At 38.1% G+C, this 15791-nt stretch overlaps 1 protein-coding gene across 1 annotated transcript; it reads left to right on the top strand.

The window, feature by feature from the left end:
- Nucleotides 1–2463: 2463 nt before the first annotated feature.
- LOC115927574 (protein FAM47A-like) lies at nt 2464–5811 on the top strand. The gene is made up of 3 exons (XM_030993638.1): nt 2464–2686; nt 3658–3725; nt 4462–5811. Exons 1-3 carry the CDS (start codon nt 2464–2466, stop codon nt 5809–5811), a joined length of 1641 nt encoding a protein of 546 aa, XP_030849498.1.
- The last annotated feature ends 9980 nt before the right edge of the window (nt 5812–15791 follow it).

Below are 15791 nucleotides of genomic sequence, written 5' to 3'. Positions count from 1 at the left end.
GTGCTTAAACCCCCATCAGGAATGTATTTTTCCCCTTTCTTTGTAAGATGCATTTTTTCGAAGGCACTGCTATAGTATACATCTTAGAAATTGTGCTCGCTTGCTTCAGTCCCTCGCAAAAACAATATCCGGATCATCACACTAACCTGCAAATTATGCTCAAGTAGCATCTCGGACCGTGCAAAGAGAGAAACAAATGTCGAAATCATCCCTGACGATAATAACAATGTAATAGTATGAAGCAATGTCTAAAAATTGTATATTTTTGCTTCAGAGGTTTCCCTATGTAGGTGCCATTTATTTAAGAAATTTTCCTTTTGTTTGTGCTTCACCCCCCCCCCCTTCCCACTTTTGAAGACAATCCTTCGCCCCCGTTATCGCTTAACATTCAAAATTAAATTATCTTAATAAAATAAATGCGGGAAATTTGGTTAAACAAGCAGCCCATTTCATCAGCTGTCAATCATCGTTTGAAACGCAAGCTAGGGCGTGGGCTGAAGCATTTAATCCATTCGTGTCTCATTTGACTTATCACGTGACCTGCGTTTTTTCGACTGACTTTTCATCATTTCAAAAATCATTTTTGTTAATGTATGTCACGTTAAATGTTTTATGCAAGATGGTATACACCTATTTCCCCCGAGACCTATATACCAATCAAGGGTTCGGATGAAGCAGGAAAAAATAACATGTGGATGTGTGCGAAAATTGGTTTTCTGTTTTCGTTATGATCGATGTCTCATCCGTCATTACTAAATTGGCTTCGTATTCATCCAATTAACTAGAAAGGTTTTCATCATAGATAATCTACTTCGATATTGTTGTTGCAATGCCGAACGGAGCATAAAAAGTGTACCTGAATAAAATAGTCCATGCATGTTGTTTTTCACTTTGAGAACAAACGTATGTGTCAATCGACAATTTCGAATTCATTCTCATAACCTAATTGCTTTATAGAATCGCAAACTCGCCAGAAACTCTGGCATGATTTTGGAAGCACCGTTCTGCAACACGATAACTGATAGGTATGGGGTCTAAAGCGTTGTCAATGGAGGTATGCCTTTTTTTTTATCTGACATATGTAAGGCGTTTTTTAAATGAATTTCCCCAAGTACCAGCCCCCCCCCCCCACCCCTTCCACACACACACACACACACACACACATATATATATATATATATATATATATATATATCAGGTCACTTCAGCGATCAGTCAAACAATTATTGTGACGGCTCAATATCCATCAACCAATCTCATGTTACACCGATATGAATATATTACAGATATAACAAGCGGGAAAGAAATTTTTCTAATTTTATTAAAATGTAATATCATTCCAAGGTTTAGCAAGCAGCCTCGAAAATTGTCGATCCCATTATGAATTAACTCGCTCATCATCATGAAATAGCAACACTTAATATTAATGACATGAATGCGGGTAATTTGTTCAGACAAGCACCGTATTTCAATCGGCTATCAATAGTCATTTGACAATCTTTTTTTCTCGTTTAACTGATAACGTGCCTGTGTTTCTTTCAATTGACGTTTCATCGTTTCAAGATCATTTTTCATCGGGACTCGTGGAATAGTGGTTGTGTGACGATTGTCTCTCGCTTCTTGCTTACAATCGGATGTTCATCATTACGCCATCCAATGATGAAAGCTGTAACATTGGTACTCGTTTCTTTGGCCAGCGCTGTTCAACTAACCGGTCAGTTTATAATTTTATCTCTCTCCCCCTTCCTATCTCTCTCTCTCTGTCTCTCTCTATTTTCCACGTTAGCCCATCTCTCTCTCTCTCTCTCTCTCTCTCTATCTATCTATCCCTCCACTTCCCCTATCCCCTTCCCTCTTTTCTCTCCCCTTCCTCTCTCTCTCTCTCTCTCTCTCTCTCTATTCTGTCTGTTTATCTCTCTTTCTCTATTTTTGACATACGTTTTTGATGTGCATCATTATTTAACACTAAGTCCTATTCATTGTTATATTCTATTTATACCATTCATATTTTTCTCAGTGAGGGCCTCATAATTACACCACGGCTTAAGCCAAACTAGAATGATAAAGCACTCCGCCTTAACATTCAATGAAATATAGTTAAAATGGTTTCTATTTTCTTCATCTGGTGGGAGTGTTGACAATTTAGATCAATCAATGTCTTGACAAATGACATTAGTACCGCAGTGTGACTCGAACCGCAAAACATTTAACCCACAATCCACTAGACCACACTACAGACACAGAAACGATGTGAAAGTAACCAAATTGGGTTTAAACTTCTTATTTTATTCGTTACATTTGCGAATCACCGATCATTTTTAATATCAAATGAGAATGCACAAGTAGAAGGTCTATATTGTTATATATATTTTCTGGTATAAAGGTGCGGCGTGCCCAACTGGATGGGATAGCGTAGGACCCGGATGTTACAAGTTTACTCCCAGTTTATCCCTGCAAGACGTGATGACATATTCAGAGGCTTCATTATCTTGTGACTCTATTGGTGGAGAAGTTGTTGTTTTCAACAGCTTCGATGAGATGGTAGAAGTCGGTGATTCAGATTACGTATCACAACATATGATAAGCAAGGTGGGAAACAACTATTTATTATGGGTTGGCTGTACGGACCAGGCCGTAGAGGGAACATTCGAGTGTGAAGACAGTACGCAGCTAGCCCTCAACAGTGGTAAGTTCAACAATCAGAAAATATGTACATAAAGAAAACAGCCATGTTATAATCATATTTTCATTGTAAAAGAATCTCTTTTTTCTTATATTCTTTTTTGAATCGTTATCATACTTTTATTTTACTGTTGATTTGATTTTACTTTCGATGCGTCTCTTAACATTTTGAAATTAGAAAAAGTAAAAAAATATCAAAACGTTTTGGTCACTGAACAATGCTCTTTTAATTAACACCAGCCCTAAAAACCGAAATGAAAATGAGCTGTTGTTTAAGGCTTTGACCTCTGAATACCGTCAACTTTCGGTAGCTAGTGTTATCGATTTCGAAAACTTGTCGTCTACTGAACCGATTTTTGTGGCTGGTGTTAATATTTTACGTACACATGTCCTATTCACTAACAATAGCCCCTAATGATTTATATATTCCATTGTTAAAATACCATACTTCACGTAGATCAGTTAAATATTCCGGAGTCATTAGTTGGAATGCACTACCTACCCATATAAAAATGTGCCCATCTGTTGTCTCATTTAAACGTAAATACAAGAACTATTTAATGAAGGAATTCCTATCGTATGTTTAATTTAATTAGCCTGTACTCATTTGTTTATTTACCTACTACACATTGTTTTTTTCTCTGTACCTTGTATTATTATCTGAGGACACTGGAGCCCAGCCTTTGAAAGGCCAATGGCCTATGCTGGCTCCTCCATATTCTTTGAATTGTTTATATTTATATATTTGCTTATATGTATAATGTATTGTTAAATGCATTTTTATACGAGAAATGGAAAAAAAATGAACTTGAACTTAAACTTGAACTTGTGTACGGAAAAATGAACTCGTTTTATGTACGCGTTCTCTAAAAGCTAGAGCATATTCAAATACATTTTATTAACGAAAGCAATGTCGGTAAAATACAGTGCATTTAGTAAGTGATTAACGGTGTTGATATGTTTTAATTCATACAGCCTTGTGGCAAAGTGGAGAGCCAACCAGCGCTGGTTCCGGAGGAGGCAGCATTGACTGTGTTTACTATGTCCCAACTCTTGGAGGCTTGACAGATGATACATGCAATAAGCAATACTTTTCTCTGTGCGAAGGTAATTTTTTTTCTTTCTATAAATTGTATACAGAATAGGAAGTTACAGACATAGTATTATTGGTCATTTCATTATTGCTCCTTTTCCTCCTCAAACTTATTTTTCTTTTAAAAAAAATGTATTGTTCCATTCTACTGCCTCTTTAACTTCTCTTCCTTCATTTTCTCGTCTTATTCCTTGCTTATCTCCTTTTTTAAATGTCTATATCGTCTTCTGTTCTTGCATAAAACCATTTCCAATCGTCTTCTATGTTTGTGATACCCTTATGTAGCTTTTATTTTAATATTATTCTTCAAATATTAAACAGTGTTGGGTAGACGAGTTTATGTAAATGAACTTTGATTTTAACCATAAACTCTGTTTTGAGCGTGTGAATGGGGGTAGGTACGGGTGATTGACGGAACCGTTTTCGGTTCGTACATGACACATCTAGCCTGATACAAGAACGATGGAGTATTTAGTTTTCGTGAAAGATATAGACCGGTAATGGTAAAATTGCGGTTCAAGGGTCTTGGGTGCAAAATATCTATTCAATATGGTTTAAATATTGTCTTCAGAGGTTTACGGCCAAAATCAAATTCTGTAGAGTTATGAATATGTCATGTATTTGTATTTCTTTAAAGCCTTATTCATTTTACAAGCGTTAACTTCACTTCCATTTTTCCAAAACAGTTGAGTCTATTACTCAAAACCCGACAACTGCGACTCCCCAAGAAACTACCGCCCAAGACCCGACAACTCAGACTTATCAACAGACAACCACCCAAGACCCGACAACTCAGACTCCTCAACAGACTACCGCCCAAGACCCGACAACTCAAACTCCTCAACAAACTACCGCCCAAGACCCGACAACACAGACTCCTCAACAGACTACCGCCCAAGACCCGACAACTCAAACTCTTCAACAAACTACCGCCCAAGACCCGACAACTAAGACTCATCAACAGCCTACCACCCAAGACCCGACAACTCATACTCCTCAACAGACTACTGCCCAAGACCCGACAACTCGAACTCCTCAACAGACTACCGCCCAAGACCCGACAACTCAAACTCTTCAACAAACTACCGCCCAAGACCCGACAACACAGACTCCTCAACAGACTACCGCCCAAGACCCGACAACTCAAACTCTTCAACAAACTACCGCCCAAGATCCGACAACTGAGACTCATCAACAGCCTACCACCCAAGACCCGACAACTCAGACTCCTCAACAGACTACCGCTCAAGACCCGACAACTCAAACTCTTCAACAAACTACCGCCCAATACCCGACAACTAAGACTCATCAACAGCCTACCACCCAAGACCCGACAAGTCAGACTCCTCAACAGACTACCGCCCAAGACCCGACAACTCGAGCTCCTCAACAGACTACCGCCCAAGACCCGACAACTAAAACTCTTCAACAAACTACCGCCCAAGACCCGACAACACAGACTCCTCAACAGACTACCGCCCAAGACCCGACAACTCAAACTCTTCAACAAACTACCGCCCAAGATCCGACAACTAAGACTCATCAACAGCCTACCACCCAAGACCCGACAACTCAGACTCCTCAACAGACTACCGCTCAAGACCCGACAACTCAGACTCCTCTACAAACTACTGCCCAATACTCGACAACTAAAACTCTTCAACAAACTACCGCCCAAGACCCGACAACACAGACTCCTCAACAGACTACCGCCCAAGACCCGACAACTCAAACTCTTCAACAAACTACCGCCCAAGATCCGACAACTAAGACTCATCAACAGCCTACCACCCAAGACCCGACAACTCAGACTCCTCAACAGACTACCGCTCAAGACCCGACAACTCAGACTCCTCTACAAACTACTGCCCAATACTCGACAATTCAGACTCCCCGACAAATTACCGCCAAAGACTCATCAGCTCAGGCTCCTACACAAACTACTAGCCAAGTATCGGCCACCCAAAGTCCTGCAAAAAATCCCAACAAAGTCTCAACCACTCAGACTCCAACCAAATCAAGCGTATTCGCCCTAGCCAAGGACAACGAGGGACGCAATCTGATTGGCTACTGTCTCACTGATCACGTGGTGGAGACCGTGCAAATGGTGAGCCTGCTACGGTGCACCATGATGTGCAAAGGCATCGCAGGATGCAGGTCGTTCAATTATAAAGGTGGCGTTTGCGAGCTGAATGATGAAAGCAAAGAGAGTGTACGTTCTAGATACTTCGTTCAGTCTGATGGGTGCACCTACTATGGACTAGCTTGTTTGCATGCAGTGAATGGCGTTACCCGAGCATGTCAACCACGCAAACGCCATCTGAAATCAAGTGTCTTCTCAGTGGCCAAGAAGAACGAGGGACGCAATCTGATTGGCTACTGTCTCACTGATCACGTGGTGAATACCGTGCCAATGGTGAGCCTGCTACGTTGCACTATGATGTGCAATGGCATCGCAGGATGCAAGTCGTTCAATTACAAAGGTGGCGTTTGCGAGCTGAACGATGAAAACAAAGAGAGTGCAGGTTCTACATACCTAGTTCAGTCTGATGGGTGCACCTATTATGAACTAGCTTGATTTTGGAAGGTCATTAGAAAGATCTTGGCCGATTAACACAAAGGTTTGCGATCAATTAAGCAAATTTAAAACAACGACTCGTGATGGTCAGCCTTATAAAGAATTTGTCTATGCAACAATGATCTTAAATGGCCATTATCATTTCGCAATTGATACGAACCTGTGTGTTACGGGGCCAGTAATCCCAGTAAAGGGAAAATTGTACAAATCATGTAGCTTCATCTGAATGTATTGAGCAGGAAACAACAAACTGGAATCACGATACTGTAGTGGTACGCTCATTTGGGCATCTTATTTGACCTAAAGGGGGCGCTAGAGCCATAGAAGAGCCGGGCTGGGTTGATTAATTCGTCGCTGTTTTCACGAAGTGACGGTAGTGAAAAAAAAATGCATTCACTTTGCATTACGATTTTCCTCACTACCGTCACTTCGTGAAAACAAGGACGAATTGTACGATTATTAGTTTGACTTGGTGTACACCTCCAATTTAAATAGCATTAATTATGTTTCCAATAGTATGCCGGTAACGGGTAAACAACCCCTGGTTTTGAATGCTTGCATTAGATTAAAGTGTTCATTTCGATAAGCACGCTGGAAATGAATTCTTGCATCAAGATGTACAGGTGTTCATTTCCAATAACACGTTAGACAAGAGACTGTTTTGCCGGGGACGCGACATTCTCGCCAAGAGATAGACTCCTCCCATTTTTGTCGGTGACTAGTTCAAATCACTCTTATCTATGATGCTTTGTCATTGGTTATAATTAATTAATTCTTAATTGGTCGGATGACCTAAGGGTAATTTTATATATCCCGTCTTATAATTGGTTGGCTGCGTAAGGGTCCTCCTGGTTGGATGGGTATATCATGTCATATCTAAGCCTGTTCGTGTGCCGGAGTATTTAAATGCCATGTGCGGGATTTTGTGGTCAGTTTATTTTCATTCCGTTAGCATGTCTAGGACATGCAGCTAGTTTACTGTCGATAGGGCCGCCCAGCCTCTGAGAGAAGCAGCCTATATTTAAAATGTTTCTAAAATAATTACTCTTCGTTTGTAATTCGTTTGACTGCCAGGTTACTTATAAACGTACATCGTTGAATTAATTACTAGTCAGAAAAACAAATTATCAGGGTTTTTCTTTCAAAAATAAGTATATACTAACATTAAGTTGCATTCAGCATTATCGGCGTTATTGTTTAACTATAAATGTGTTAACTTAACACATTTATAATCGTATTATGTAGCTTTAGGTCATTACAAAAAGCAGTTCTAGCTTAATTATTTTGTGTTTTAAAAAGGGTTCAAGAACGCAGGTAATCTAATTTGTCAAATGAAACCACCTGACCGCGCATCGTTATTTTTTTATAAGATGGTGACGTGGATCCTTATCAAATGATTGGTTGAAAGCGTACACGTGGTCAGGCATTTATTTTGCCTTACGCGTAATTTGAATAGTGTCCGGTCATTATCCAATTCCAATGACCGGTCATGGGTAAAATTATGTCATAGAACTTTTTTGTATTTACTAAGAAATAAAACATAATATTATAAAACAAATAATACACAGTATTTTGTAAAATTACCCACATTCGGTACCTTCAAAACAGCCCAAACACCTTCGGCTACCGCCTCTTGCGTGTTAGACTGTTCCAAAGGTACCTTGTATGGGTAATTCTTAATACCGTTTCACTGCTGTGTATTATATGATAACGCACGACTGAAAGTAATAACGCACGACTGAGTTGCGCGTTTCGCATCTTTGGCGCGTAAAAGTTAAGGCGCTATTAAATGCAAGTAATTTCAAATGGCAATGAATCTCACTCTTAGCACGAGAGGGCAGCTGCGCGCTTCAGTGGTTTCATCGAAAGCAGATGGTGGCCTCCATGACTTCGCAACTGCTGGTATTTGGGTCAGGTTTGTTGTGTATTTATCGACTGTATACTGATTTTGGGTCGAAATGGGTGCAAAATAGTTTTCCCATATTGTGTGTTTAAACCTTCATGTATTAATTGTGTAAATAATTTTGAGTGGAGCTGTGATTAGTCTTATTTGAAATGTTTTAAATGATAGGCACATACCTAATCTCACCCTTCATATATATTGATGTAAAACTTTTCTCCTCCTTTTACGTTTTTTTCTATTTATGTTCAATCTTTGCATTTTAATATTTTGTAACGTGATATGCAGATATTGTTTGTTGTATAATAAAATGGGGGGGGGGGGGGGTAAGAGGACACTTTTTGTGGGTCTCGAAATTTGAAAATTTGAAAAAATTTCCGTTGGGGGGGGGTTACGTCACCTTTTTTTTTTTAGGTCAACCATTGGCATACCTTTTTAAAAAAAAGTTATTTTTTAGTTTTTTAGTTTAAAAAAAATATTTAAAAAAAATCACGTAGGGAGGGGGGGGGTTAGCTCCAAAATACACACATAAAGAAAACTGAAGAGGGGTTCAACCCCCTCCCCGCCCCCCCCCCTCCCCCAGCGTACGCGAATGTTCACAATGCACTTGTAAATATCAATAATTTGAATGTAAAATCTTGTAAACCTGTAGATATTTGAAATTCTTAATAGTTGATAAATCGTTATCGGCGTCTTTATTAACATAATGACTGTCGCTTTACTACGCTACAGGTCATTACAACAACAAAAAAATGTATGTATGTGAAAGAGTTCATTCAGAAATCTATCCGCACTTCAGTCGAGGCTTTATGAATCTCTCCTACGAATCTGTCAGGCTGAATACGATATGTGCATGAACAGCCACAACGAGTGCATATAGATTGTTAAAAAAACTCATTCACTCACATCATTTGTATACATTTGTATACATAACATAATACATTTTAAGAGCGTTTTCTATTATTTGAATAGGCTTAGTTCGTTTTGCTTTAGATTTTGCCAATTCTTTAAAAGAGTGATAAAGACGTACATAGAACTGCTCACAGAAAGCACATGCACCAAGTACCAAGATGGCTGCTGTTTACATCGAAGGCTCCAGTTGTACTATAGCCAGTCATTATGCAAACGTTATATTTTAAGTGAGGTAATGGATATGTACTACTCTGAAATTCCTATTGAAAACAAAACTGTGTCAAATCGGACAATGTCTAAAAGGAAAACTGCAGATTTTGGAGGACTTGTTTTCATTTGTAAATAATCAAATAAGAGTGATTTCAATGGTAGTTTGTGGATTCGCTGACAATTTGTAATGAGTTTATTAGCTGGTGTTTCTTGGGTTTTATTCTCCTTCACGTACACTTTATTCATTAATTCAAAATAGCAGTAGTATACTACGTAGTGTATCGTGTGTCTCCACTGTATATAGGCTGTCTTTTAAAAAAATGGTTAGTGTGCAGAATTTCTTTCATTGTATTATCATCAGATTATATGAACAAAGATAACTTTCTTAGGTTGGTGGGAAATCTAGAGAAAAGATCATATCAAGACAACGATTTGCAGTGTGAAGTGGTTAAATATATTAAAATTCGCGTTCTTTAAAACTGACAGGCGTGCTCAATGTGAATTTGTTTGTTTTGTTGTTATTGTTTTGCATTACACAAAATAACAGTTTACATTTTATCAATAGTCAGCAAGATAAAGCGTAATGACAAACAACAATAATGGCAGTAAATAATCAGTAACGTGAAATATTAGGAACCTATTAAAAAGCAATGCTTGTATGATATAGGTTCCCATATACTAATGATTGTATACAAAAGTTCCAATGCAATGAGGAGAGACGAATACGGGAAATATAATTGATACACAATGAATACAGGTATGTACATGAAAGTCATAATAGTCACTCGAGCGAGGCGAAAAATTGCCACTCCCCATAATACCATAGCAACCCTGACCATTGTCCAATCATAAGCATGTTTAAGTCACCCATCCAAACATTGCGTCTCTCCCCAAAACTTTTCTTATACTAAAGTTCATGAGAACTTGGTTTTCAACCATCAACCGTTAAACATAATATACTACATGTTAACTCAATTATATACAATGTAATTGCATTGAGAGTTGCTGCACTCTGCCGAATAAATGCATCTCATTTCAATTGTATAAAGAACTTGTATTCAGTCTGTTCATTTTAAAGACTCCTTCACTAATCCGATCCCGACACGACACTAAATTGGCTTGGTATTCATCAAATTAACTAGAAAGGTTTTTATCATTGATAATCTACTTCGATAGTGTTGTTGCAATGGTGAACGGAGCACGACAAGTGTACCTAAATGAACTTGTCCCTGCATTTTATTTTGCATTTTGAGCTCAAACGTCTTTGTCGATCGACAATTTCAAATCCATTCCTATAATATAATTGCTTTATAGAATCGCAAACTCGCCAGAGACTGTGGCATAATGCTGGAAGCACCTTTCTTCAACACGAGCACTGATAGGTATACGGGGTCTAAAGCGTTTGCCTATGAAGAAAAAAAGATTTTTTTCAATGGAGGTAGTTTGGCTAACATCCAAATCTAAATTCATCGGAGTGTTCTTCAAACATAAACTCCAGTTCTGGTAAAAAAAAAAAAAAAAAAATTAATCTCACAGAATCAAACGAAACTTACACTGAATGTTCAAGATTACAAATAAATGACATGTGCCAAACAATTTTGGAAGAAAATGTGTACTGGCTAAGTAATGAGCATAGAAAGACAAAGAAATCAAGGTAGTACTAGCCCCGACACCATTTGTGTTGTCCCATATATAGCTTTCTGTGTACAGTGTTTGTTACTTTACCAAGACTTGGCGAAATTTATTATGATTTTGATGACTCCAGAACCTTGCAGTGAACACAAATACTTACATGCTACATGATCAACTGTTTCTGATCCATTCCACACCTTTTCTTTCACAATACAATCGCATTACCAGAACTCACCTTTATCTTTAATCTCTACACATAGTTTTTTCATATTTGCATAAGCCATAATTCTATTATCATGAAGCTGTATGATTTTTTTTAAAATTATATGTGACATAAGTAGGGCGTTTTTAATGAGGTGTTATTTTTCCCAACTAGCCACCCCCACCTACCCCCTTAAACACACACAATCTCTCTCTCTCTCTCTCCATATTTACGGAGTGGGCCTAGGAATGGCATACTTCGTTCCATCGGATCTTCGCGTCGTGACAGGTTATCGGGTTCAACGAACTTTAGTGAAAACCCACCCCCATAATCACGAAAGGTCTATTATACTGAATGCAAATAAATCCACAGTAATACGAAAGTTCTGTTTACATACAGACGTAAAGACCTGATCAAACGCAATAAGCCCTCTATAGGAACCAACTACCCTGTATGTATTGATCTCGCTATAAAAAATATAATTCAAATAATGGGAATGGTTATTATAATTGGATTTTATAAAGCGCCTTTTGAATAGGATACCATGCGCTTTCCCTTCGTCAGTTAACATGTTAAAAGGACTTTGTAACATTGTTTAGATGAGATAGTGGTGCTAAGGCAGTGACTTCAATGCTAGATGTACAATTAAACATAATCTGAAAATTTGAGTGAAAACGGATCATTATTCATGGTACAAATTGAGAAAAACTGATCTGATCGATTCCTTAATTATCCCAACTATTTTAGGTGAATGGAAATCTCACGAAGCAATAAAATAGCTCTACATTCCATTCCAGACATATAAGTGTTGACAGATTTTTTTATAGCCTGTTTTATGTCTTTTTTTCATGGACAAATGTTTGGGAAAATTCAAAAATGATTGGGAGAATTTACTGTTAATCACTGTTAGAGGGTATCATACATCGACACCTTCAAAGAAAACCATAGATATATTCGTGGTTTGAGAATTTTTTCAGGATTTTTTGCATGTCAGAGGGTACAGTAGAAGGAATATAGTAGGTGACATTTTATACCAAAATTGAGCAATTTTTTCATCAACCTTCAACAATGTTACCAAGTCACTTTAAGAATACTTGTAGAGGTATGTTCATAGTTGCATACATCTGGGAGCGACTTTATCACTAGGGGTCCTGAGGAATACCTATGCTGTCCAGATTTCACTGACAGCACCTCTAGCCCCAAGCTATCCTGAAAGCCTGATCACCCTCAATTACTAATGGTTCATATGTGTTATTAGAAGAGCTTTTGACTTGTTAAGGTGACATCGCTGGTACAAATAATTTTGTCATTAATTAGGGTAATTTTGAACAACTGGGCCTCCTACAGAAAATAAACCCCTTAAATTCTTCTTAACCCGTTGACTGCTGAATTCTCTAATTCCCATAGACTTAACACAGGGACCACCAGGTTTCAGTAAACAATGGTTTATTTGTGTTGATGGACTGAAAAGGGGCAGCGCTTTGCATATCCTTTGGAAAAGGCGCTATATAAATTAATTTGTATTGTTACTATTATTTTGGGTAACAGTAGTAGAATTATTATCATGGAGCCATTATCCATCAAGTCTTATCACATTATTGTCTCAGCCCTGTTTACTCTCTTAGTCACTTGGTTTAGGGTCCACATATTAAGTTTCTATTGCAAGACCTAAACGTTGTAAGGCCAAATAAGGACAAAGCGATAAATCGCTTTACAGGTCATTAGACCAAAGAATAAAAAGACTGTATCGATTTAGCCTATATATTTTCCTTTGTTTTTCCAATTCAGATATTCCAATTGCATGTACTTTTCTTCATTTTTTTAAAATATAAATGGCATAATTTGCAGTAACAGATATTAACTCAAATATTCCAATAATTGTTCTACTTCTATTTATTAAATGTTAATATTGTTTACTTCTAAGGATTCTGGTCCTTGTTCTAAAACAAATGTTACCACTGATGGTCATTTTGTCATTTTGTATTACTAGCTATTATGTCAACCTCACATCCAGGTTTAAATGGAAGGGCCCAACATGACCATTAGTGGCAAAGTTACCAGCGATGGTCTGTATTATGCTTCGGGTGCCTGGATCAAAACGACACAAAGGGGCCAAATTGAACTCATATACATGTACATAATATATCAGGTCACTTCAACAATCAGCCAAGCAATTATTGTGACGGCTCAATATTCATCAACCAATCTCATTCTACACCGATATGATTATATTTTAGATTTGACAATAGGAAACAAATTATTCAAATGATTCTTTTTAATTGATTAAATTGTAATTTTATTTGAAGGATGAAGTGGCCTGTGTTTCTTTCAACTGACGCGTCATCGTTTCAAGATCATTTTTCATCGGGACTCGTGGAAGAGTGGTTGTGTGACGTTTTATTCTAGCTTCTTGCTCATAACCAGGTGTTTGCCGTCACGACATCCAATTATGGTAGCTGTAATATTGGTACTCGTTTCTTTGGCCAGCGCTATTCAACTAACCGGTTAGTTTATGATTTTATCTCTCTCCCATCCCGCTCTCTATTTTCCGCCTTTCCCCCATCTCTATCTCTCTCTCTTTCTCTCTCTCTCTCTCTCTCTCTTTCTCTCTATACCCCTCCACTTCCCCTACCCCCCCCCCCCCTTTTTTTTCCCCTTCCCTCTCACTCTCTTCTGTCTGTTTAACTCTCTTTCTCTATTTGTATTGACATACATGTTTTATGTGCACCATTAATTAATATTTAAGTAATATTGACTGCCTTCTGGGCAATACGACATATATCGCCCGAACCGAAGGTGAGGGTGATATATGACAAGTCGTATTGCCCTGAATTAGGCAGTCAATATTACTATTATTAACCACATCAGACATCTAGAGCAAACAAGAAACTCTTACTATCTTATACTCTTAAATTATGTAGGCTACACAGGATTTCCTAGCATTAGAAGTTGCAAAAACATTGTCAAACCAGCACTGTTCATCCAGTGTTTGACAGATTTTCGATACACTGCAAACAGTTTGCCTAGGGTGTGATTGTTACGTCACAATGGAGTTCGCGCAAAGTGCGCATTTTCTAATACACGATGCGCGATGTAAATTACAATAGCTGATGCGCGATGTAAATTACAACTGGCACTACATTATTGCGCACTAGTTTAACACGCATTTTGCCATTGACTTTTCAGAGCGGGCTAAAATATTTGTCCATTGACTTACTGTATAACCTATATTGCCCGCCAAATTACACACAAATCCCATTGACTCTTCTGAGCGGGGTAAAATATTTGCGCATTGGTTTTCTATATAACCTATATTGCCCGCCAAATTACACACAAAATCCCATTGACTTTTCTGCGCGGACTAACTTATTGTAATTTTGGTGACTTATCCATCAAAACCTTGAGGGCAATACCATTTAAAAATTGCCCTGCTCAGATGTCTGATACGGTTAATAATAAGTCTTGTTCATTGTGATATGTTAATTATACCATTAATATTTTTCTCAGTGAGGGCCTCATAATTACACTACGGCTTAAACCAAACTAAAATGATGAGCACCTTGCTCCAGCTTTCAAGTAAATGCATTCCTAAGGGTTTCTATTTTCTTCACCTGGAAGGGGTGTTGACCATTTAGATAAATGTCTTACCAAAGGACATTAGTACCGCAGCGGGACTCGAACCGCGAACCACTTGACCCACAGTCATATGACGTGTCCACTAGACCACAATACCGATACAAAGGGACCTATGAAAGTCACCGAATTGGGTTTGAACTTTTTATTTCATTCCTAACACGAATGAATCACCCAGCATTTTTAATACTGATTGAGAAAGCACGAGTAGAGGCGCTAGGTCTATATTGTTATTATAATATTTTTTTCTGTTGTCAAGATGGGGCGTGTCCCACTGGATGGGACAGCGTAGGACCCGGATGTTACCATCATTCCAGTTTTAATGCGACCAAGCAAGACTATATGGCATATTCAGATGCTGTATCATCTTGTGACTCCATTGGCGGAAAAATTGTTGTTTTCAACAGCTTCGAAGAGATGGCAGCAGTTGGTAATGCAATGGCAATGGCAGACACAGATGCATACCATTTTTTGTACTGGGTTGGTTGTACGGACCAGGCCGTAGAGGGAACATTCATGTGTAAAGACGGTACGCAACTAGCTCTCGACAGTGGTAAGTTCAAACATCCGACAATATATTAAACATTGAAGACAGCCATGTTACAATATTCTTCTTATTGTAATATTTCTTTGCGTTTCGCTTTTATTCTGCTCGCTTCCAAACTTGTTGTTTCCTGCGTCTCTTCACATTTTAAAATTAGAAAATTAAAGTAGAGTACTCTCATAACCGAAATATGTTTAAGCACAATTACATCATAAATGTTACACTTCTTGGTAACTTTTCAAGGAAAATATAACCTTAGTTATTGGTTTGGATGAAAGCAGAAAAGAGAGAAACAGAAAAAAAGAATCAGATTTAATAAAAAAAAAAGTATGAAATATGAAATCCCTTCCTCTATCCGAATCTCAATTGGTAATTTGGACTGTGGGATGTGACTTATTCACATAT

This window comes from Strongylocentrotus purpuratus, unplaced genomic scaffold (assembly GCF_000002235.5).
Source record: "Strongylocentrotus purpuratus isolate Spur 01 unplaced genomic scaffold, Spur_5.0 spur5_scaffold_20, whole genome shotgun sequence".
NCBI classification, from domain to species: domain Eukaryota; kingdom Metazoa; phylum Echinodermata; class Echinoidea; order Camarodonta; family Strongylocentrotidae; genus Strongylocentrotus; species Strongylocentrotus purpuratus.
The sequence above is the reverse complement of the archived record's forward strand: the minus strand, read 5'-3'. Positions and strand labels throughout refer to the sequence as shown.